The 25,237-nt window shown below is 31.9% G+C and overlaps 2 protein-coding genes across 5 annotated transcripts; one reads left to right on the top strand and one right to left on the bottom strand.

Annotated features, from left to right (window-relative positions):
• Nucleotides 1–8,442: 8,442 nt before the first annotated feature.
• On the top strand, nucleotides 8,443–9,874 carry AHP4 (HPT phosphotransmitter 4). Its single transcript, XM_047304839.2, has 6 exons — nucleotides 8,443–8,699; nucleotides 8,825–8,955; nucleotides 9,074–9,142; nucleotides 9,277–9,348; nucleotides 9,495–9,567; nucleotides 9,655–9,874. The coding sequence occupies exons 1-6, from the start codon at nucleotides 8,544–8,546 to the stop codon at nucleotides 9,700–9,702; spliced, it is 549 nt and encodes a 182-aa protein (XP_047160795.2). The 5' UTR covers nucleotides 8,443–8,543; the 3' UTR covers nucleotides 9,703–9,874.
• Nucleotides 9,875–10,096: 222 nt separating this feature from the next.
• MET18 (ARM repeat superfamily protein) lies at nucleotides 10,097–23,668 on the bottom strand. 4 transcript variants are annotated; one of them, XM_047304834.2, is made up of 21 exons: nucleotides 23,511–23,668; nucleotides 23,373–23,435; nucleotides 23,176–23,230; nucleotides 22,728–22,825; nucleotides 22,053–22,211; nucleotides 21,668–21,727; nucleotides 19,956–20,144; nucleotides 19,365–19,418; nucleotides 18,391–18,477; nucleotides 17,573–18,284; nucleotides 16,079–16,452; nucleotides 15,819–15,892; nucleotides 15,518–15,623; nucleotides 14,518–15,377; nucleotides 14,182–14,257; nucleotides 13,939–14,050; nucleotides 13,465–13,541; nucleotides 12,834–12,914; nucleotides 12,510–12,589; nucleotides 12,356–12,411; nucleotides 10,097–10,921 (listed from the first exon to the last, which is right to left on the bottom strand). In XM_047304834.2, the coding sequence occupies exons 1-20, from the start codon at nucleotides 23,583–23,585 to the stop codon at nucleotides 12,378–12,380; spliced, it is 3,426 nt and encodes a 1,141-aa protein (XP_047160790.1). In that variant the 5' UTR covers nucleotides 23,586–23,668; the 3' UTR covers nucleotides 10,097–10,921; nucleotides 12,356–12,377. The 4 variants fall into 4 exon arrangements, with proteins under 4 accessions (XP_047160790.1, XP_087948794.1, XP_087948793.1 ...); XM_088092668.1 differs by lacking the exon at nucleotides 10,097–10,921 and adding an exon at nucleotides 12,131–12,193; XM_088092667.1 differs by lacking the exon at nucleotides 10,097–10,921 and having other exon boundaries at nucleotides 12,131–12,411.
• Nucleotides 23,669–25,237: the final 1,569 nt, after the last annotated feature.

The raw sequence follows: 25,237 nt of genomic DNA, 5'->3' as shown, positions 1-25,237 counted from the left end.
AAATGATCATGAAAGCAGCACCCAAACATGTTAAGATTCTAACTTTGTGTTATAGTTACTAATTAAAGCTTATTTTGTTTTGTCCAGTTTACTTTCTAGTTAAAAACATATAAAGGTTAGTTCAAGACTAATAGTTTTGCTGATGGATCCATTAGGCTATCAGTTTTCACATGCAGAGGTTGATGATAGTCCATGGTGAGATTCTTATCAACATAGGAGACAGTGATAAGAGAAAGAAAAGAAGAAATAAAACAAAAACAATCTGCTGAGAGACAGCAGATTCTAATCCTTTTTCCACCCACCTAAAACATTCGACTTTTTGGCCCTTTACAAAGAACCAGATGTGACCACATACATACAACACAAAGAAAGGAGTAAATAAATTACTCTCATATTCTTTCTGATTTTTTCAGATTGCATACATTCTTTTGTCCTTTTAACCTTTATAGAAACTGTTTTTAATTCTATGAAATGTGTTACGTTAACTTGTGTCACCTAAAAAACACATTAAGGACAAGGGGATTATTATAAGGATAATGATACTTTACAACATTTTTTAACAATATTTTAACACCACCTACATGTCATTCTATGATTGGTCCATGTTGGTGTTTATGATTATTATTATTATTGATTGTGGAGTATTCTTAAACCAATCACAGAATGACACGTTAATGATGTTAAAATGTTGTTAAAAAAATGTTGTCAAAAAAAATGTTGTCAGGATCGTTATCCTTATTATAAACATTTAAAAGACAATAGTATCGTCTATATTATCAAGAAGTGACAGAAATTGTCTGTAATTTTTTCTATAAGCTATGGCATAGACCAAATCGCCCTTGTCCTTTCACTGCACTGTGAAAAGAATTAGGAATAAAGAGAGAATGGAAAAGGAATATCTTCTTCAACACTTTTTTTTTTCCATTAAAACATTTTGCTTTGCTGAAATTGCAGAAAAGGAAATGACTAGGACACTGAGATGCAATGCAAAATTCTTGTAAAAACTCGTCAATCATTGAAATTTTTCCTTGTTATGTTGCACAATACAAGTTTTTCTTATTGATTCCGTTTGTAATAAATAAGAGTAATGATACCATAATATATTTTTGCATGCGTTTGACATATGGTAGAAGGATAAAATGATCGTAAAAGTATAAATTTTTGTATTTTTTTCAAAAAGGAAAAAAATAAAAAGTAAAGAAGTATGATATCAAATGATTGTTAAAAATTAAGGTGTATCAAAAAATATTTTTTAATAAAGAATGTTAATTATTCAAAAAGAGAGTAATTACATTAGTTCAAGTGGTGTTTCTTATTACATTAGGATTACACACTTTTACGTTTATTTCATACCTAGTATAAAGATAAAACAATTATAAAAAAAAGCATAATTTTATATTTAAAAAAATATATCGAATGTAAAAAATTTGTTTATGTTAAAGTATTTTTTTATTATCAGCTTAAAACTTCGAACTCAACCATTATTTTTCCTTTTTCTATGGTGTAGAACACTTACAAGGTATATTTAAACAAAGAGTACAAAAAAGTTGGCAAATTTAAGATTGGTTCATTTCATAACATGTTCCTGCTTTGAAATTTGGAATATAACAAATAAATAATATATTTTTTAGTCTTTAATCTAAAAAGTCATTTATAAATGTTATGTACTCAATTGTTTTAGTCTTTCATTGAAATAAAAGTTTCAAAAACTAGTTTGAATATTTCATTTTTAATGATTAATCTATTCAATCATCTTACAACATTATTTATCTTAGACAAAATTTAATTATGTTGGATAATATCTATATTGACTTTTCACTTAACACATTTGATCACAGCATAGTCAATATAAATGTTTTAATGATTAATGTCTTAATTTATATAGTTGGATTGAAATTATTAATTTTGAACATTGATAGACTAAATGTCTATATTTATGTCACGTAATTCAACAAACAAATTTGATTGTTTAATTTCTTAATAAAACAAAGCACATGTTAGCTATAGTGATAGCAAATTATACTATTTGGTTTAGAAAATTCCAATTAAATGTGAAATAGCTTAAAGGAGAAACTATTGTTGTATGAGTGAATAATTTAAAATATTACTAAAAGAAACTATACTATATTTTGTATAATAAATTGTACAATAAAAAGAAAGAGAGAAGGGTTCAAAAACATATAAGTAATAAACACACAAGAAATATGTTATGCTATTTACTCTTGTAAAGGAAAATTTTAACTAAAAATATTAAAGAAATAAAATCGTGAGTTGTGAAAATATTAAACCAATTGTTAATATATACACTTCTGACTTTCATTATAAATTAAAATATAGCAAAGTTGATGAATAAAACTCTCTTTTTCTTAGTATTTTAATTAGATCACCTTCAATGCACAGGTCTCGATTGATGTTTTAAATTAAAAATATAAGTTTTATAAGGAATTTTTATTGAAGCATGAGAGTCCTAAAATTATGATAGCGTTGTACAAAAATGTAGATCTTAAGACTAAAAAGAATATTCAATTAAATAATTAAATTAACTTTTTTATGTTGTAAGAAAAATAAAATGTAACTAGAGGTTAAAATATAAGTCATATCTCATCATTAAAACAAAACATGTAAAAAAATAAGGTGAAAAATTTAAACCTAGTTAAAGTAAAAATAACATTTTATTATAAAGTTTAATAAGACCCTTAAATTTTTTTAGTAAAAAATTCATAATAATTTCAAACAAATTTCATATACTATTCTAGTGATTAATAAAAAAAATTGTCTCAAGCAAGAGAGTTTATTTCATAATAAATACATAATATATTTTATATATATGCACATATGAAAATAATAGAAGATAAAAAATAGAAATAAGAACTAATGTTTGACAATTTATTTTTCTTTTTGTTTCAATATTTTATCACGTCATAACAACACCTAACATTCTGTGAGAATTTGAAAAAAGATTATACAAATAGTAATGATTCTGTGATGAATTAGAAAAAAGAAATGTTCTTTCAAACACATAATATTGGAATACGTACACTATGATATATTTAATTTAAATACGGAATCGTTAGATTTGCACGTGAATATAATCTTTCATATATTATTAACTAAATCTAAGACGTACAAAGAAAATTTTACACTTATGCGAGATAAATAATATTTTAGCATGGTAATGTAGGAAATAAATATTTATTTATATAATTAAAGTAAAATGATCTTGCTTAAAAAAATAAATAAACCACCTTAGCTTATTTGTTTAGTATAAATTTCATAATCTATTATCACTTAGTTTAAGTGTTCAAATCAGGTATGAAAAATGCTAAGAATTGAACTATAAAGTTAACTTAATTTCACACAAAGTAAATAACGCTTAGCTTATTTATTTAGTATTAATTTTGGTTTAAGAATTCAAATCAAACAAGTATAAAAGATGTTAATAACTGAATTTTAAACTTAAACATAATTACACAATATTAACTTTTGTTTAGTATGAATTTTATAATTCATCATTTAATTTAAAAGTTCAAATCAAACATGTATACAAAATATTAAAAATTGAATTTTAAATCTAATTTAATTCCAAATGACTAATATTTACATTTATTTATATATTTTAAATTAATCTTATTTCTAATCATAATGTTTTTTGTGAGGTCTCGGAAATTTAAACCATGATTACTGTCAAATTTGTCATTTATTGCACTGCTGAGTCACCTGACTGCTTCCATAAATGCATCGCGCCACACGTTCAGTGCATTAAAAACGCACTAAACGCTGCATGCATGAGCGCCACTTGTCACGTAGAAGTTTCGGAAGTCAGAAGTGAGAGTGCAGGTGTCAGCAGAGGAGACGCTCGTTCGTTTGGGCGTGGAAATTAACAAAACCGAGTTTCGAAAAACGCTCTCTCACCTGCACGCACTCTTCTTCTTCCTCAGAACCAAACCTTTCATTTTCTCCAACTTCTCTCTAGAACCAGTTCACCTTCTCTCTACTGTAACTCACCATTCCCTTCTCCGATCACGTTTCAGAACCGTAGAAACGTTCCTGGAGACGTGAACATCATTCGGGACCGAACAGAATTTGGATCGGTACTGGTAAGTTCTCATTTCTAAGCGTTCGTCCTTTTAGTTTCATGCGAACCCTGGTTGCATGCACGAGTTTTAGGTCTGAGTCGTTTATGATTTTTGGTGTTTTAGATTAAGTGAAAGTTGTTGAGCAAAACCTGAGGGTAGGACGCTGTTAGAGGTCGCACTAAATCTTGCTCTTTCGGAATACACTGCTATCCAGGTAAGGGAAGCTTAATAATTTGGTTCATACGTATATGATTGTGTGCGAGCATGATAGAAATAGAATGTATGAGATGTATGTTGTGCTTTAGTATGCCTGAACGATCGCTGTTATGCATGAATTAATATGGTATGCGTAGGTTGATACGTATGAATTAGATAATGGATGCTATTTGTATAATATGATTTATTAATGTGAATTCTATATAGTATGTGAATTAAATGATGAATCGGAAATTATAAGATCATGAATCGTATGAGAAATGTTAAGTTTAGATGAAGATGAAAATCTGAATATAATGATCCTGTCATATGATAAAATACGTTCGTCATCGTACGGTCATATACCGTTCGGTTTCTCTGAAAATGAATTAGAGTAGAATTCTTTCATTTGGGAAGAATTATGTTCGAGAGCGAGCGTCTCCAATTGAAATGCTATGTTTGAGCGTTCGGCTCAGCATGGTGATATCGGATGCCTTAACACTCTAAATAGCGCTCGGTTTCACACCAAGCGTTCGTCTTAAGTCGCGCTCGGTCTTACACTGAGCGTTCGTCCTAAATAGCGCTCGGTCTTATTTTGAGCGTTCGTCCTAAATAGCGCTCTGTCTTATATTGAGCGTTCGTCCTAAATAGCGCTCGGTCTTATATTTAGCGTTCGTCCTGAGAAGTGTATGGTCTTATACCGAACGCTCGTCCATACCTTTGAATTGCAGAACGTACGTAATTAGCGTTCGTCTCAAATTATCAGTAAAGAAACATTCGCTTTCGGTCATTGACTGGCGGTCGATCTTGTTAAACACTTGTTCTCAGAGTACTAAATATTCGTCTTGTTGTATCTTTATTCTTGTGAATTTAGTCTAAGGTTTTTAAATCCAAATTATTCTGAATCATTTATATTATATCGCTCAGAGTCGGTTCATTTAACTGATTCTCGCGAAAGTCACGTTCGTCCTCGTTGTGTAGAGGATTGAACGCTCGTCTTTTTATGGAAGTGGAACATAGAATGAAAATGTAAATAAAAGGAAGTATTAAGGTGTGCGAACCGTATAAGAACTGAAATTGTGATGTTGGTATTTGAACGAGCGTTCCATGGAGGGACGACTCATATATATATATTTGATATTAAATTTGGTAAAGTATGACTGTGGATAAGTTAAGACTCGCTGTCCATCCTGATGTTCCGTGAATACTATCTTCATGTAGAGGAAGTATGTCATGTGTGGGAACGGCAGGAGGTCCTTAGTCCATAAGTTAACATGGGCGGAAGCGGACTGACCTCGAGTGGCAGCTGTTTGGTGTATCCCAGTTACTACACCACTCGGGTGCAAGGACGCTTGTAACTACACAGATTCATACGGTCCGGACGGTCGGTCTATATATATATATATATATTATATATAAATATAAATATATGTTGGATGATGATTTATGTGGAGTTATGTGTTTTGAATGATTTGAATTGTTAGTATATGTGTTGACGTATGAATTAAATTACTTAAGCTTACCCTTTCGTTTCCTTGTTTTGTCGCCTTGTATATGTACGTTCGTCCTGTTCTTGCAATGATCATCCGTGTGGATGTGAGCAGATGGAGGTGCGTCACTTGAAGAAGTGCTAGAAGAAGAAAATTTGGAAGACGCTAACCAGGTGGATGTAGAAGTTAAAGCCGAGCCTTAGAGCGCTCGCGGGTGTCTGTAGTTAGCTTTATTAATGTTATTTTGAACGTTCGGTTATAGTTTTGTAAGACCGTTCGTCCCTGAACTCTTGCTTGTATAAGCGTTCGTTACTTCTGTATGATTATGCCGTTCGGTGTTTTGACGCTCGTTCAGATTTGTAAGACTGCACTGTTTTATTAGCTTAATGTAATTAATTCTGATTATGGTAATTACTATATTTTGGGATGTTACATTTTTCATCTTCTTTAACATTGTCATCTTCTTCGTAACAGTTTTTCATATTTTTCAATGTTTATCATTTAAACTTTTTTCATCTTCTTCTTAATGTTTTTCATCTTCTTTAACGTTTTTCATCTTCTTCGTAACTTTTTTTTTATCCTTTTTAATGCTTCTCATCTTCAATATTTCTCATGTGCACTTAAAAAAAATCGATATACAAAATAAATAAATTTTCAAGTTAAATATTAGAAAAAGTCTATTCATGGAATGGAATCATGAACATTCTCCATCTTTTCGTGCTAGCTAGCTAGTAAATTCTTCATGTTTGCTAGAAACCGTACTCCTTAATATATGTAATGCTATGTAGAAATAAATATAAGAAAATGAAGACTAAAGAAGAGATTTTGTATTGGTGGAAATTTATATGCTTTATGGGGAAAAGCAATGTTTTGGAAGGATAAATTCTGTCTCTCATGCGATGCCCAATAATATTGTTTTAGGAATTTGTTTGGATTTAATTAAATTTTGTGTTGCTTCAATCAAGTAAGGGAAAGAATTTCTTCTTTTCTTTTTTTTGCATCCGAAGAGCATACAAAGGAATATGTCAATGCATCTTCATCTTCATCTTCCTTCCATAACCTTTCTTTATCACATTCTCCAACAATTTGCATTTCGGTGCTCATCACATCATACTCGATTCTTCAGTATCATACTTATCACCTTTAACATCTAACAATTATAAATATACATCATAAATCATATTGCAATTATCAAAATTAATATTATATATATACCTGTTAAAGGTAGAGACTCGAATAATTTACAATCCTATTATCTCATCAATATATAATTATATAATTATTATAAATTTAAGTATGAATTAAAATTGAGAAATATATAAGAAAAAAAAGTTATATATCAGAGGTTATAATTAATCATCCTAAGTTTATCTCCCGATAAAATAATTACCAGCAATAACTATTGTAAGTTAATCTATTTCACAACATCTAATATAGCTTCTTATTAGATAAGTTTATCTCAAAATTTATTATTGAATTAAAAGCCCCTTATTTGTGTAAGTTGAATTTATAAAATCTTATATTAATTTAAAATAATTCAATACTTCATTGATATACAATAAAATGCAACGTAGTTTATAAAGTATAAAGATATAAATTCTTTTAGCTATATAATTCGATACTTTTAGCAGTTATTTTGTATAAGTTATTAATAATATAAGACTTAATGTTGTTCATAGCCGTATAAAAAAATGTCTTATAGTTTGATATCAACATAAGACTAAATACTAACTTAAAAAATATTGATGCATTATTTTTGCATCCCAAATGCTGATGTGTTTGGTTAAATAAATTAATAAAAGGATTGGAACACTGGTATCTTATCAAATTAATCTTGGGGATGTTCTATTATGTATAAACAAATCTCAAAATGATGCCATGCAGTGTTCCGTACAAGTACTACTGGTGCTGATTAAATTATTAAACCTGTCTTCTATTAAATTACTTTGGTGGGATATTTAGGATGCCTTTGATTAAATAACATAATTAAGTACTTACTTTGTAATTTCTTATCACACAATGCTTGTGACTGAAGATTAATAATAAAATTTATTATATAAATAAATTTTTTACGTTTCTCCCATGAGGAGAAGAAAAAGGCACTGACAATATAAAACAGTTTTGTATTATCTTTTTCTTCTTTGTCTGAATATGTGCCAAAATTGTTTGAGTGAAATTTCTGCATATTTATTACAACGAAATACTAGCAGATAAAACTCTCTTAATTATCAGTATTCTTTGTAGATTGCATCAGAAGGTAAAAACAGTTTTACAGTATTATTTAATTAAAAGCAACCATACATAATCAATTTATAAATTGCCATAATAATTAATTCAAGAATCACGATTTTTATTAACTAATCAATCAAAAGTTTTATATAGATAATACACATATCAAACTCATTATTTACCAAGACAATTTGTTAAATATTGTTGTTTGATCTTTGGAAAAAGAATTACCTGTGAAAGATTGAATTTTCCTTCGTATATAATAATGAACCTTTTCATCTTTACTCAACATGAAATTTAGATTCAGAATTGAATTTTGTAATAGAATTAGACTGAGTGGTGTTATTTTTTTCCAATAAATTTACCTAAAAAAACCATTAGTTATAATTGACCAAAGTTGGTGATGAATGAGAATGTTAGCGCATATGAGAAGATGCATGTGATGTGTTGTTTATATCTAAAGTGGATTCAAATTAACGATCCATCCCACCACAGAGAACATGCGTGTCTGTGTTAGTGTTGAATTGAGGGGCTATATAAACCCCTCCACACCATGCCATACCACACCACACCACACTGCACCATTTCCTTTGCGCTTTTAACTACAATACAAACTTCGTTTTTGTTTTTCCTCTCACATTTTCTGATTATGGACAAAATCCATTCCCACAGGCAGGTAGCTGTTATCAAACACTCCCTCTTCGATCAGGTATGTATGTTCATGTTTTCCAATGTTAACCAAACATATATATGTTATTCTGTGCTGGCTTACACGTTGTTAATTACAAAGAAAGGATTGATTTGAATAGTTGAATGAGGATCCAATGATTGCAGGGATATTTGGATGAGCAGTTTATCCAACTGGAAGAATTGCAGGATGATGCTAATCCTAACTTTGTTGAGGAAATTGTTACTCTTTACTACCGTGATTCTTCTAGGCTTATCTCAAACTTGGACCACACACTGTAACTTACTTAACCAACCTCGTCATACTTTGAGTCTTACAGATTTTATATGTTTCTGCATGTTCTCTGCTTCTGTTTTATTTATATTATCAAAATATGTTGGTGTCATTCATGACAGGGAAAGGAACCCTCTGGATTTCAACAAGCTGGACACAATTATGCACCAGTTTAAAGGAAGCAGCTCAAGGTAAACAAAATGAGTTCGGTTTGGTTAATTATTATAGCAGAAGGCACGTAGCACTCTACTGTGTTGCTTTATTTCATATGATATGACACAACAATGATTTGATGAGTTTTCTTTTGCTATGTGTTGCATTCCAGTATCGGAGCTAAAAAGGTGAAAGCGGAATGCACTCTGTTTAGGGAATATTGCAGGACAAGAAATGGAGAAGGGTAATTCAACTTTATCTTTATCTTCATTCAGCAACAATCACACATACTTTTTCTCAGAGAATGAATCATAACTATCATTTTTATTGAATGCCCTTCACAGTGTGTCCTAAATAGTGATACTTGTGTTGTTGTGAATGAACATGCAGATGCAGGAGGAGCTTCCAACAAATGAAGAAAGAATATGCAATACTGAGAAAGAAGCTTGAAACATATTTTCAGGTGAGTGAGGATATAGTGTGGAATTTGTGTTCATGTTTGTTGAGTTTGGGAGTGTGGTAGACTAAATGCTTCGTTTTGTTTGTGCAGATGGCAAGGCAAGCTGGGCCCAAAGAGACAGCATTTCGGCCCAAGTAAAGAGCTTGCAATGAGAAAGATGTGCTTTTCATGAGGGAAAATGTAATTGGTGAATTTTGTAACTAAGATAAATGCATATTCACCACTTTAGGAAAGGCTATATCACCCGTTTTGGGGTACTATGCATATGTTTCCAAATGTTAAGAAAAGGAATCTTTTTTCTAAAGTTCTATAGTTAGTTCCACTAATACAGAATAACACTGTTTTACTTCTAAATCTGTAAATAATAGCATTACAATTCTCTCTCACTCTGTCTCTTATTTGGGCTCAATCGTCAAGTTCTGTTTATTTTTTTCTTTTAGAGGGTCTAAGTGTGTAACATCTGAGAAAATTGAAAAATAGTAGGGCCACAACCCTGGCTGAAGCAAACACAGCTATGGGAGAGAGAAAACACTACCAAAAACACAAAATTTGTTCGGCATATCACCATATTCGATCATTCAATTACTAACAAATTTCAACTTGCATAAATGACAAATTTCAGCACGCATAAATGACGAATCGCGTCTATTCAAGAAGATTCTTTCTATCCCGTCCCTTCGAGTTGTTACCGCCTAAATCAGAGGAACGACAAGTATACAAACTTCGCACCGAAATCGGTTAATAAAACTCTAACCTAAACTAGAAGAAGAGTGGAGCAGAGAGGAATGGTTAGTTACCATAAGAATCGAAGCCGAAGGTAGGAGCACCGTTATTGGGTTTGGGATGCTTGTCGTCGAGCAGAATTTGCTCCACGGCTGATTCCGTTCTGAATGAAGGAGGTAAAGGCGGTGGAGGAACAGTCGACGTCGTCACTGCCGGTGGATGAAAGCGTTGACGGCAGGATGAATGTCAATCTGATACTCTTCGGCGGCGGCAGAGTCGTCAAATTCCTTCACGTGCTCGTGGCAGACCTACTTCTCGTGATCAGTGAGCGCGAGGTTGAAGTCGAAGGCCTCGTTCCTCTAATCGAACCCTAGCTCGATGAAGGTGTGCTTTCCGTGACCGTGATCGATCTTGAGGACGAAATTGCGCGAAGAGTCGAGGACCGGCTCCACCGCGTTGGCCAGTGTACACGAAGCATGCGGCGAAGAGGTCACTGAGTTTCGGATCCTCAAGGTTGATCTCGCAATGGTTCCTACGAGATACGACGCGAATACGCCAATCACCGTACTTATAGCCGCCGGAGGAGATGGCGAATAATTTCGAAAATTCTATAAGAAAGTTTGGAAAAAATATCCTGCGAAATTTCAAATGTTAACTTTCTCCAAATATAAATTTATAAAAAAAATCTAAGAAAAATTATAGACTTTCTGCGAATGTAAATTTTGTATGAAAAAAATTGTAAAATAAATAAAATTTTAATAACTATTGTATCAAATTCCGACGAAAATAAATTAAGTAAAGATTTCCAAGAAATTTGTGATTTTTGTAATAGTTTTCTGCCAAAATTTAAAATGTTGGTGAAATTTTCTGTAGATCAAAATTAGTAAAGAAAAATCATATAAGTAAATCCTTGGTAAATTTTGCATGAAACTTTCATGATTTTTTTTCGTAGCAACTAAATAATAAATTTCTAGTAGTGACTAAACATGTTGGTCGAAGTCGAAGGAATTTGAACTTAAACATCTAATCGTATGTGTGAAGTTGATTAGAAGAATGCAAGGTGTATATACAAAAATAGTAAAGTATTAACTATATAGATTTGTGAAGTTGATTACAAGAATAGAAGGTATAATATACAAAAATGCTGAAATATTAAATATATACACATTATGTTACGTTAACTTATCGCAATTCAGGTCTTTTATAGAACACATTAGAGATTAAGTTTTGAACATATGTTAGGAACAAAAGTTTATGCCTATTTACATGTGTATTAGTTGGGTGTGTGCTGATATAAATCATGCATGTTTACATCTATTCATTTTTCATATTTATAAAAGGTTATTTATATGTTAGGTGTAATTCAAATTTAATTTTTAATGTGATGCATGTACTTACCAGTCAATATGTCCAAAGATAGATTGAGATTTACCTAAGTATTTTAGCGGACCAACATTTGATCCAACCCTCAACATTTTTTCCTCCCAAACATTAAGTATTTTATGGGTAAAATCTCTGCTCGAGCATTACGTGATCATTTTTTAGGGTAAAAAACACTTATGAAATATAGTTCAGTATAATTGCTTTTAAAATTTCAATATTTCTTTGAACTGCTCTAATATACAGGGACCTTCATTCAATTCTCTACAAATTTGTTTTAAATGTGTAAAAACAAATTTTAACATGAAGGAAATCTATCAATTTTCTTTTCTTCTCTAATAAATTTATTGAGAAATTTATATCAAAAAGATCACATTGATTTTTACTTGTGAGACACCTCAATCTATTTTATCCTTTTTCTATCCTATAGAAAAATGTATCGTCAGCAAATGACTTCCACGGATACAAGTGCAAAGGATGGTATATTTATCTTCACATGTTACTGTTCCCCTTCCTATCATTCAAACTGAAAAATGTTCATGTCAGCGTGTCACCAGGAAATCATTGATGCAACAAAACCTCACTAATATTTACATGTTATTTTACACCACTTAAAAGAGTCTCAGATTTTCCTATTGAAAAGAACCTCTATAAATTAGAATACAAAGTTCAAAAGCATTTCCACTACCTTGGGATGTTGGTTTTGAACTTCAGAAATGAAGGGTCCTAGATGACATTGACGCCCTATCAAAAGGTAAAAGGAGGATAAGTCAAAATAAGCGAGTATAACAGTTTAAGGACCATAGAAATTGTACATATTTCTAAAAAATTCAGGTACCCACCATGTTTGCCGACATTTGACAGCTTCATGGCGAACAACTCTCTTTGTATCATCAAGAGACTTAGATATTGCTCGTAGAACCTAATGTAATTAATATGAAATAGGTTAAAGAACCACGAAAAGAGATTTAACACCCAGGTTATATAAAAAAAGAGGTCAAGACCACGCAGGCAATGAGCCACGCACAATAACTGTGAAATAGTTGATTCAAACATTCAAACACGGCTTGGAATGTCAATAAGTACAAGATGATTCTATTTAAATCCTGATAGGAAGTTCAATAAACATATTTGTCAAAAGCTTCAAAGCTATAAGCATGACAAACCTGTGTCCTCATAGGATAGATTCTGCCATGGGGTAGCTCAGACAAGGCAACAAGACATTGAATAGCTGTCTCTCGAACAAGCTGCACAAGGTGAGGAGAAATCAACAATTGCCATTACTGTGGATTTTGATAGGTCTAAGACAAAAAGATGGAAACAAAAGTGATGAAAGCGGTCTAAAGGGTCTAGCCAGCATTTTTGAGTACAACCTTTGGGGAATAATAAATTAGTACACCAGAAATTAAACTTTACTGAAGCACCTTGTCTTTGGATGGGGCCAAAACCCAAAAAATAAGTAAGGTCAACAGTTCACAAAATAACAGTAATATAAAAAAGCTAAGCAAAGGGGGTTGATATTTGCAATCGCTCCCTCTTTTTACTCTTCAACGACATTGTGACATGTCCATTTTACTTACAATACACAGTGGAAGGAAACTAATTTCCTGAAGTACATTTTTGTCGACGAAAATATAAAAAAACTGGCAGGTCGTATGAAGAGCAACAAGGAGGAGGGTCCGAGTGTAGTCCCCAAAAGAACACCGGTGAGTCTAACATGCAATAAAGTTACTTCATAACACAAATTGAGTCATCAAATTGCACTAATAAATAACTCGTACAGAGAAAACCACATACCATCTTATGAGGGTAGTCCAGAAGCTTAATCAGACAATTGATGATAATGTGCGCATTCTCAATGACAGCTTCTTTTCCTGTTCGCATGAACATAATTTACATAAGACAGCATATTTACAGGTCATTCATACTTGCCAAAACTTACATAATGATCACTGCCTTCATACCCAACACAAGAATGAATAGCATGCGGCTGCATGGCAATTTTTTCTTTGTTAAAATAAGCTAAGCTATAGAAAAAAAGTGAAAATATGGGATATTACACCATAATCTAGCATCTAGTATATAATGACCAATGGTCAAGGTCAATTGTTAAAATATTAACTTAACTAATCCTTATATTGAACCAATTTCTTTCCACAAAGGAATCATAAAAAACTAAAAAGGAAAATAAATTGAATCACAGTATGACAGATAACCCTAAATGTACAGATGAAACAACATTAAAAAAATTCCAATAAGCATGATAATTACCATTTTTCTCAGTCAATATCCCAGATAAGACTAGCAACAGACCATACAGCAAATCTTTATCTTGGGTATCTTCTGTCAACATGGACAAACAATCCAGTAGAACAGGTACAAGCTGCAAAATTTGCCAGTGTGTATGCAGGAAATGTAGTTTGGTCAAGAATATACAGCACAAGGTTTTGACAGAAAAAGAAAAGAATAATTGGAATCTGACATATGTAGCGAGTTAAAATTCCTCAAACTAACCTTTTTAGCATCATTCAGCACAGCAACCATTGGAGTATCAGACAAGACATGTGCCAAAGCTCGGTATAAAAATGATCTGAGATTACAAAAAGCTACACTTTAGGTAGTGAAGGGAAATGTCCCGGTCAAAGCATCTATTTGGAATGTTTGCAATGATGCATTTATTTATGTATGGGGGACCTTGTACAGAATTTTAATCAATAAGGCAAAAAAATTAAAAATAAGCCGCTAGAACTAGTCGATGTGATATGATCTTCAGGAGTCTTTTGGTTTCTCATCATAATGGGAGGAAAAATAATTTTCATCGAGTGTGTTTGTATGTGTGAGAATACATACCTTGACGATGAGGAGTAAGCTTTTGCAATCAACTGCAGAAGGATAGGCATCATAGAAGAGAAAAATCGCTGCTTATACAGAGGCCTTATTGTGGCATGAAATTTTTTGTTCAAACAAACTTCAGAATCACTCATTAGAACATGAAAAGCATCAGCAGCAGATTTCATCACTAAAGGATCCTGAATCTGATCTTCAGATTTCATCACCAAAGGCAAGGCACTCTTTGTGCCTGGTATTAAGCACTCAAGAAATGTGATAGTGATGTCTTTAATCCCTTCATGACCACGTAAAAGTAAACCTTTTCCTATCCAGGAGAGACCACAAATGGCATTGATTTGAAGCAATTTATCATTTGCAAAACCCAGGCATATATCACTAAGAACTATTTCTTTCCCATTACTTGTTCCATTACATCTCTGCAACATATCAATACTAGAAAACCATATCTTTGTATTGAATATAGCATCCAGAGCTTCTTCCAGGGTAATATCACTGGAGTTCTCTGCACTGCTGGATGTTGAAACTAATTTGTTAAGTATGGAACCCAATGCCTGTGCAACTGGGACAATACCCCTGAGAAGTGTTACTATAAATAGAGGCACAAGTACTCTCATATTTGGAATGAGTGTTTTGGGGCAAACTGCAATAACCACGGATGCAAATAATGAGATTATCCCTTCATCAGTAAGGGAAATGTTGTATTTTCCAGGAGATAGTGGTAAACTTTCCAATTCTTTAAGCTGAAAGTTAGTGCGTGATGATAGTATACTGTAAGCTTTTTGAATTATAAGATTTTGGCTCTCCACAGAACAACTCCCTACAGAAAGTTTCATGGTTTTTATTAATGCATCAAGGAGACCCTGAAATACAAAATCGAAAAAATCATCATTACTACTTTTTGGATAGTTTATTTAGTTGGCTGCATATAACAAAAGGCACACGATTTTAACTACAACCATAAAATAATTAAAAAATAGATGTGGGCCACAGCTATATAAACCTTTTCCTCAAATGAGGTACTGAAAACCGTGCAATTTCCTGCTTGACTCCAGATGTCCATAGCAAATTGCACTGCAAAGTCCTCTGAACCTCCATTTTCATGGATCCTGCCCACATTCAATTAAAAGTATCAGATTAATAGTAATTTTAGTCCGGTGCAAATCCTCCCATCTCCCAGAACAGAGAATAGCTTTTGTTGGAAAAATTGATAAGACAAAATAGATATATCAGGTTTCATATCTTTAAGAAGACAATTTAAATAGTCACCGCAAAGTGAATAAAAGTCCTGAAGAGTTTAATACCATGGGAGCAATTTGCAAGCATAGCATTCCAGAAGCTCAACAACAACTTCAGAAGACCTTGAATTTGTATGGACCTAGTTGAAAAATGTCATAAAATTTACATCACATCCAAGAAAGTAAACCCACAATATTACAAGGATAAAAGGTAAGTAAAAATGTGTAAATACCCAATGACAATAAACCTGAGGGCATTCTAAAAGAGAAATAACCTTCTATCAAAGATGAACATAGAGTATTGAAGTTAGATAGGCCACACAAACCTTTGATAGATTGGCAAATACCGCTTTTTTCATCCCTTGAAGACATGTTACCATATTTTTCATTCCAGTCATGCCTATATTAGATAATGCTTCCACTTTGACTGAAAAGGGCACCACAATATCATCAAGAAACAGAAATTCCACAATTTTTTCCACGACTAAACTCCCATAGCTCATGGCCTTTTCGGACTCATGAAAATCTTGAACAAAGGAGCCAATATGACACAGTGCTTTCAATGCAGCTTCCCATAATAGTTTTTTGTTGAAATCTTCAATGATAATTGACATAAACTTCTTCAAAATATTCTCAAATATTGATTTTTGTAATGAAAAAACCTCTGAATGAAACATAGCAAGGGTCTGCAACCCCTTCACTGTAAATAAGTACCAAGAAACAAAATGAAATCAGTAATGTGAGCTTAATAAGTGTGCATCAGGAAATAAAATATAGCAAATGCCAGTAAAGTAAATAGCTTTATTTCTGTCATGCATGTCACACTTGAATTATCTGAATTTTGATCTGAATTGTGACAAATTATTTGAACTAATTAACAAAATGAAATCAGGATGGTTCTAGTTTAGCAATTCCCTCCTGAACCAGCTATCTCACTTTATGCACCAAAACCAAATAATAGGAATCTGGCATGAAAATTAATTACTTAGATTCTGATTATTAAAGAAAGATGTAAGAGTAATCATTGAATCAAATATATTGTTTACAGAGAAGAGCGAAGTATATATATATATATATATATATATATATATATATATATATATATATATATATATATATATAATAGCAATGTACTAATAAATTGAACAGTATAGGAAACAAAAAAACTGATTATATATCATATCTAATGCAAGTTGAAGAATAGATGTTTATGATTCCCAACTTGCCAACGAAAAATCAAAGGTAGGATAGGAAGGCCTTTTGTGAATATATCAACTATTTAATGATTGATTCTGACATCAATGAAAGTGAAGAATTGTTTTTCAACATGTTCAAGAATAAAGTGACCATCAATATCCATATCTTTGAACCTCTCACAGCAGGAGGGGTTAGAAACAAGATGAATGGCAGATTTATTATCAATAAAGATCATGATTGTGTCAATTGAAACCCAATGAATGTAGTGTCATGTCAACAGAATGGCTCCGGAATTTCTTTTCAAGCCATATGAAGTAAACAAAATTTATCTGCTCTAAAATGAATACAACTAAATCAAGCTTCAGAGTGAAGAAAACTTTATACCACTAATAATGATTTCAAATTTTAGAAGGATGAAGAATAAAGAAAAAAATTTGGGACTAAAACCAGATTCACTTGTTTTATAAGGATCAAACACATTTAACCCATAAATTTGTTTTGTTCAAGATACATTCTCATAGATAATCTACATAGGAGGATACCAAACAACAAAATATGATTAAAATTCTGGAGAAAAGGCTGAGCATTTAAAAATGTTTTACTCAAATAAAAAGAGCACACACCTCCAATGTATATATCTGGATCAAGGGGGCATCTGTCCGCACTTGCTACCAAGACTGATCCAAAGGCGTTAAATAATGAAGATGAAAAATCATGAAGCCAAGTACAACATGTCGCGTGCTCAATAGCATACTGCAATGCTGGTTCATCAGACCCAACGATTAATTCCCTGAATCCTGCCAGTAGTTCAATGCAGAGATAAAGGGATTCAAACTTGACTCTCTGAGAGGGGAAAATATCACCATTTGGAGAGCTATCAGTATTACTAACAGAAACTCCTAACTTATCAATCATTCTGGAGAGACCTCCATACACAGCATTGCAAGAGGTAACGGTAGACTTGGAAGCAATATACAGAATTCGACCAATAGCATGCAACTTCTTATTTTCTTGAACAGGAATAGCATCACATATCTCATAAGAGGCAATGGTGTTGAAAATAATGTTGACATCCTCATCATCAATTATTATGCTAGTTAACAAACTGCTATTTTGAACAATAAGCTGCTGAAGGAGGAACAGAGCTTCCATCACAAATTCATTCTCTGGGAAGCCAATACCATCTACAGGTGCCATATTTAATGAAAAATTTGGCTCCCCCAAATATGTAGATAGGGTATCTTTTATTGAAAACCAAATAGACTTAGCATATTTTGCAATTCTCTCTGCCCCATACTTGGAAGAGCACACTCTAAGATACTTTAAGGAATCAATCTGAAAGGGAAAAAAAAAACGCACAGAAAAAATAGATAATTTCTTTTTAAGGTGATTACATGGATATTTAACATCAAAGAGAAAATGGTAATCTATTAATACCAACCTTTGCTGAATGAAGTGAAGAAGAAAGTTTCTCAAGAAGCAGAGGAATGACAAATGGCTCAAAGAGAGGTGTAGAAGAGAATGCAGACTGCAGAAAAGTAAAATAATTACTTATATTATAAAATATATTCACCAGTATCTATATGCAAAATATACAATACTGTGACAGATTTCAGTTGCATCTGAGTAATAACATAGATGCTCCTTTGTTTAAGGACAACAATAAGCTCAAATTGTATCCTTATGTGCATATCGTGGTGTGTGCATGCTTGCAAGCAACTTCGTATTTTGTTTATTTTATTACATAACAGAAACAGAACAGGAATACAAAGGATATTCCTAAACAGGACAATAAGAGATCAAGTTATTCTACCAAGCATGGCTCTCTAATATATGCCACCTCACAGTCTAATATAAAACACAAGCAAAAAATGCATTGTGTCTAATGCTAAAACCAGTTGACAAGTATAAGGTGTTATATGCCTTAAAAACAAACTATCAGCTTTATGATTATTCATTAACAAAAGTACTTTTTAGTATGGAGAATTTCATGGTTACTAATATTTGAAATTTCCCAGATTTCTATGTAAATCTATAGAGGGAAAACCTAGATATAGAAACTTCGCTTGAATATTTGCCTCCATAGAGTAAAATAAAATATACATTTAACTACAAGCCGTGTAACTTTTAATGGTTATCTCCTTGCCTTGTGATGTTTTCTTAGCAAAACAGCCATCTAACTTCAGAAAGAAAGAGAAAAGAAAAAAAATAAGATTCTTCTGCTAGTCCTGATTAAAAGGCAAGACTTTTTGGAGAAAAATATTTTGTATTCAAAGAAAATGGGAGGGAAAATGAAGCATGTAGTAACAAATTCAAAAAATCTGGAGGTTCACATCAAAGACTAAAATGACTAATTGTAAGGAAACGCAACCAATAAAAGTAAATGAGTCAAATCTGAATGGAAGTTACACATACCATTAGAGACCTTGACAGGTCATCTCTTTGCACATGAGTATCTCCGTTACTTGGCTGCGAGAGAAACAAAGATTACGGATAAATTACAAAGCGATAAAGCACGTGTTAATATGTTCCATGTTGATTAGAAATAAGGCATAACAAACTCCTTGTAAGACTAGTAACCATTCCCCCCTTGAGCTAACCTTTCAAAAAAGGATTGGTCCAAGTTCATTTCTAAAATTGTATAAGAGCCTTTCCAGTTTTAATGCTGAACCGCCAATAGAGGGAGTGTTAAGTTGTCTCACATTAACTAGGATATAATCAGAATACTTATGAGACCTAGGCAGTTGCCCCCCCATTGAGCTAGCTTTTGGGAATGAGTGAAACCCAGTCCATTTACACAGAAATTGTCTATCTTGTCACAGTCTCCCAACATCAATATAATATGACGTAGCCAAACAAGTTTGAAACAGGTCTACATATGATACACTCACACCAACCAAATTCTTAGTGTCTCAATCCTACATGCTTATGTACAGAAAATGAGCAATCAGTATGGTCAAACAAAAGATGTCCAACAGATAAATAAACAAGAAAGATTAAGCTTACATGTGTAAAGTGAATGGGAAAGTAAGGTTCTAAAATATCAAAAATGTCTTTGGCAAAGCTTGCAAGTAGACCAGATGAGTCGGGATATAATTGTGCCAAAGACTGAACAATATGAAAAGCAAGCATTAAACATTCTGGATCCTTTTCTGCATCTATGGCTTCACAAACTCCGTATATAAGGCCATCTCCCTACAAGAGTCAAGAACAACTAGTATTAGAGATCGCAAAAGAGGTGTCCATCTGTATCCTAAAAAATGTATCAGTGGCCAATTAATTGATTAAATATTTAAATAATTGAGTAAAATCTTGTTTAGATAAATTGCAATTTTGGTATTATAAAAGGTAAGACATTGGCCACTAGATTGCAGTTGTTGGGTAGCGTTTTGTTTTCAGATCATGCCTATAGTGTGCATGGTGCAGGTCAGTCGTGTAGTGCAAACTGCGAGTCCTAGGTGATTGGTCCATTGCAGATAAGAAACAGTTGAAAAAGTTCAAAATACAGTCCTTTATGGACGTTTGGAAGTGTATTGCAGGTATTTTGGTCTTTTCAACCAGCAACAATGTGAACCAGCAACAATGTGAACCAGCAACAATGTGAAACACTTGACATTCTTGGCAAACATTGTGTCTATATCCTCTCCGGACACCATCTGTGTCTAGCAACATGCTCTGTCTGGCAACCTTCATTAGTGAGTTCATGTGTGGTTTTCCTTTTTTTAATCTTTTATCTTTGTTTCTTCACTTCTCTTTTCTTTTCCTTCTTTAGATTTTCGATTTCTGGTTGTTTAAAACCAATGTTATTTTTTTACATCCCTAGTTCCCACTGTTATTTTAGTTCCCTGGTTGCTTTTGGTTTTACTATTTTTTAACTCTTTTTGCATTCAGTAATTATTTTTCTAAAATTTAGGCCTTGCATTTGATTTTCTTGACTTTATACTCTGCATATGTTCAAGTACTGTGAGGTTTTACTATAGATGATGATTGATGTATGAATTGAGTTTTTTTTTTTAACTTATAAATACTTGGATATTAATTATTCAATTATGAAAAAAATATTATAATAGCAGTCATCTCCCTGTCCATAATCCTACTTGTGGGGTTGACTACTTTGCTCCGCCATCCGAAAATGACAACCATGCTCTCAAATACTGTACCCACATTTGAGGACAAAGTGATTTTTCCAATATTCTTTCCTTTTTCAGTTCTCTCAAGATAATGATCAAAGGAAAATAAATTATTAATAACCTGATCCAAACAAACTGCATGTAACAGTTAATTCACATTACAAGATTTCTTTTAAACATGACTTGGTATTCAATCATGAAAAACAGTTATTATTGTATAACAAATGAGATGTTCTACCAAGCAGAGACAACTTAGATGATGTGTGGTAATGTGTTCACGTGATAAAATAGAGACACTAGAACATTAATCAACTTGTCTTCAGTATAGACTTGTCCAGCTTATATTTGTTTCACAACAGTAATATTTTCAGCTAAATCTATAACTGAGAAACTCGCTGGTTATATTTGGTATATATGGGGAATTGATGGGAGAAGAAAAGGAAAATGGTTGTATTATGCAAAAACATATATCTTAAGTCTTAACATACATTTGAAGCTTAAAAATAATATTAAATATCACCAAAGAGAATGTTATTTTCATTTAGTTTTGCTCATTCTTATAAAGAAGTTTAGGGAAGCTGGGACTACCAGTGTAGTAAGCGCGTCAGAGTAATGTTCTAGCAGGCAATCAAGCAGTTCAAAACATAGCTGCAGTATTGAAACAGGGTATGTAAAGGTGAGATGCTTTGCAATGTAGCTAATACACAGTAAAAAATGTGAGAATTGCAGAAGAACTCAGTACAAAAATACTTAGCATAAAAGAAACAATTAGCAGAATCAGACTAATTGATTAGTAAACAAAAACTGAAGCTGATGTATAATCACTCCAAATTGTTATTGTATTAAACAGAGTTCTTTTCTGAAATTCTGTTTCACAACATAAAATTTAATGTCCTAGCTGATGTTTTATAATTCTGCTTTGTAAAGCAGGAGCTTTAAATTTATAGGATTTCTGGCCAGAAAAATAATTTACCTTCCTGTCGTACTGTCCTAAAGATTGAACTTGCATGTATTGGAAAAAAGACTGAGAAATGGCTGTAGCATCACTACTAGTTACAGTCCCCAAAACACTTTTTCTCCTTATCAATGCCAAGCAACCCACAAGTGCACCACGGACTGCTCTCCAATCTGCCTGATTATAAATAATATTATATTATTCATGTTATTAGAAAATTATATATGGTTAGAGAGATCATAAATCAATAATTACAAAAGATCTGTAAAGTAAAAAACGCAAAAAATAAAATAAAAATAATGTTCAATTAGCAATGCTCATCAAACAAGGCTCAAAAAGCACATAAGTTTCATAAAATATCAAAAGCCAAAACTTGAGGCAATTCACAAAACTATCAAGCTTGATGAAATGCAGCAGTATTGATATTTTTTTTTCAAAAGCAGTCAGGGAAACAAAGAAATACAACCTTGGTAAATTATCTGCAAGGAAGACCTAATTAAAGTGTATGATCTCCAACATGAAATCAGCTCTATCCAATCAAGATTAGGACTATAGTTGAAACCCCGTGATATGAAAATATGAATGCAAAAGGAATTGCGGGAATGAACAGAGGGGATTAAAAAGCGATTGACAGATGCAAACTAGAACAAGAGTTGGGAAAAGTCGTGTAGCAAAAGAAATATTTATACTGACCAGTCTGTCCTTGAAGAACCCAACCAAGCTATGTATAGTTGCACTGTCAAGAGGTTTTGATTCAACACGAGTGATCACTTCTGCTAGAAGGAGAATTCCTAAAGAAGATTTTGTCCAAGAAACATTCAATAATAAGATAGTCCAAAATAAAGATATAGGATTAGAATTACACCCATGATTCACTCATAAAAAGGCATGAGCACAGAGCACGATCAATGTGCCAGACGAGCACACGTGTGTGCTCTAATTTCTACAAAATTCCAGCACCATATAATCAAGGAGGAGAGAACTAAATCCAAGCAACATTGGTTGCATAATGGAACTAGACTAGTTTCCTTCTGAAATCTAATTCAACACAAATTGTTCACTTCCCTAATTCAGATTTTCACAGAGATGGTCATATATAACCAATCCTAGATGTCAGCTTTTAATAAAAAAAAAAACGCACCTCTTGCGCGAATAACGTTATCCGTTGTGGTCAGATACAATCCCATCTCTCTAACCTAGAATTTGAATCAGAGCAGAGGAACAAAACAGAGCATCCAGAAACAAATTAAGCAAGCATGAACCCATGAAAAATTCTACTGTTATTTTCATAGCTCGAAAAAAAGACATTAACAACAGAAAAAGCCATGCAAAAGGTACCAGTGCTTCTAGAGGTAAGACATCGGTTTTAACGAGAGATGCAATAGAGTTCAAGCTTGCAGCCTGTAATGCAAAAGCGATTAGGTGGATTGTCGAAATAGGAGAGAATGAAATAGAAAAAGGGAGAAGCGGATGGACCTGAAGAGAGGGAGAAGATGAAGAAGTGTCGACGTAGGACTCAATGTGGCGAGTCAATTGAGTGGTCTCCGCCATGAGAGAGAATTGAGGGTTTTAGAATTCACAAATGCAAGACAGTGTATGGTAGGGTTTTAGATGAATGCTTAGGCTTGATTCACTACAGACTACATCAGCACAACTTCACTTTACATTTCTTTTCTTTTTTTAATTACTTGCCTGGTAAGTATTATTTTTCCGTTACAATTTTCTGTCATTGATTTTTTTTTTCAAAATAAAATACTTTAAAGTTTTATGAATAGAATATATATATATATATATATATATATATATATATATATATATATATATATATTGCGTTGAGGAAATTTTTATAATAAAAATATATTTTAACCGAAAAATCGTATTAGTGTTAAAATTGTTAATAAATAAGTATTTAAAAATATAAACATATAAATAATATTTTACGTTTATTACAAATAATGTTTATAACAATCAATAATGCCAATTTATTTTACTACTTTATTTTGTATACGTATTTTTGCATCATTTAAATTCTTATAAACACGATTTACTTTGGTATTTTATCATTTACACATATTCCTGTTTATTCTTTTTTTTTTCAATTCAAGTTTAAGTGAAGTGTTATTTAATTTATTAAAATCGGGAGATTGTTATAATCTTATAATTCTTTTTAATAAATGTTTTAACTACGAGTTATTTTAAATTCGTGTCTCTTTTTTTTCGACATCTTTTATTTTACTGTTAGTATTGGGCTAAAGTTAGTTTCTAACTAATGTTAGTTATATAAAACTTTATTTGTCGACATTAACAATATGTTTTTCTTAATGTCAAACGTATTTTTTTATTCTATTAATTAATGTTATTTTCAGTGGATGTTCAGAGTTTTTTTAGTTAATATTGATTAAATTTATTTTCTTGACAATGTAGATTGGATTATTTTTTAGACAAAGTTAGAATTTTCTTTAACTATGTTTGAATAATTACCTTTTTATTGAGATAATTACTTTTTAGTTTATATCAACTAGTTTTTGTATAATTATTAATAGAATTTGTTTTTAATTTACATTATTTGGATTGTTTTTTATATTAAAGACCGTTGTATTGAATTATTTTTTCTAGTCAATATGAGTTAGATTTTCCGGATTAACACAGTGATTATTATTTTTATTAACAATATCAAGTTATTATATTTTAATAATTTTTATGATTATTTTTACCAATATTAATTATAATTATCTTTTATCAATATCGGTTAGAAGAAATTTTCAATTAATAAAAAAGAATTTCTGGAAATAATAATCCACATCAATAAAAAACAAAAAAACTTAATTTATAAATTGGTCTCACCTACACGGATGTGTCTACTTGGTTTAAAGTTTACTTGGTCTCTGTTTAAAAAAAAAATTAATTTCGTTCTTAAATGCGTTATCAATCAATCAAGTTTATTTCATTAAATTTTTAGAAATGACGATAATTGTATGGTAACGTGACAAAACAAGTGATATGACCAAACATATTTGCAATGAGATGTTAATTGTGTAGTGATGAGCCAAAACACATTTTAAAAATGTGTAAAAGTTTTGTCCAAGTGGTGTTCTTCATGTGTCATTTTAATGGAAAAGTTTGAAACTTGCCTTAACTGAAATTTGAACCTCAAGTGAAGTTTGAAGTTTGTCTTAGAAACAAACTAATATTAGAGTGCTTTT

The sequence above is a fragment of the Vigna umbellata genome, chromosome 6 (assembly GCF_029865625.1).
Source record: "Vigna umbellata cultivar VRB3 chromosome 6, Vumbellata_1.0, whole genome shotgun sequence".
NCBI classification, from domain to species: domain Eukaryota; kingdom Viridiplantae; phylum Streptophyta; class Magnoliopsida; order Fabales; family Fabaceae; genus Vigna; species Vigna umbellata.
The sequence above is the reverse complement of the archived record's forward strand: the minus strand, read 5'-3'. Positions and strand labels throughout refer to the sequence as shown.

What these genes read in the sequence shown, in the direction of transcription:
- AHP4 (XM_047304839.2), top strand. Translation starts at nt 8,544, where the DNA reads ATGCCATACCACACCACACCACACTGCACCATTTCCTTTGCGCTTTTA. An exon ending in AACACTCCCTCTTCGATCAG is followed by an intron (nt 8,700 to 8,824) that starts GTATGTATGTTC and finishes CAATGATTGCAG; the next exon opens with GGATATTTGGATGAGCAGTT. An exon ending in TCAAACTTGGACCACACACT is followed by an intron (nt 8,956 to 9,073) that starts GTAACTTACTTA and finishes CATTCATGACAG; the next exon opens with GGAAAGGAACCCTCTGGATT.
- MET18 (XM_047304834.2), bottom strand. Translation starts at nt 23,585, where the DNA reads ATGGCGGAGACCACTCAATTGACTCGCCACATTGAGTCCTACGTCGAC. An exon ending in CTGACGCGCTTACTACACTG is followed by an intron (nt 20,145 to 21,667) that starts GTAGTCCCAGCT and finishes TGACTCTTGTAG; the next exon opens with GGAGATGGCCTTATATACGG. An exon ending in TATTTGCCAATCTATCAAAG is followed by an intron (nt 15,893 to 16,078) that starts GTTTGTGTGGCC and finishes TTTTTCAACTAG; the next exon opens with GTCCATACAAATTCAAGGTC.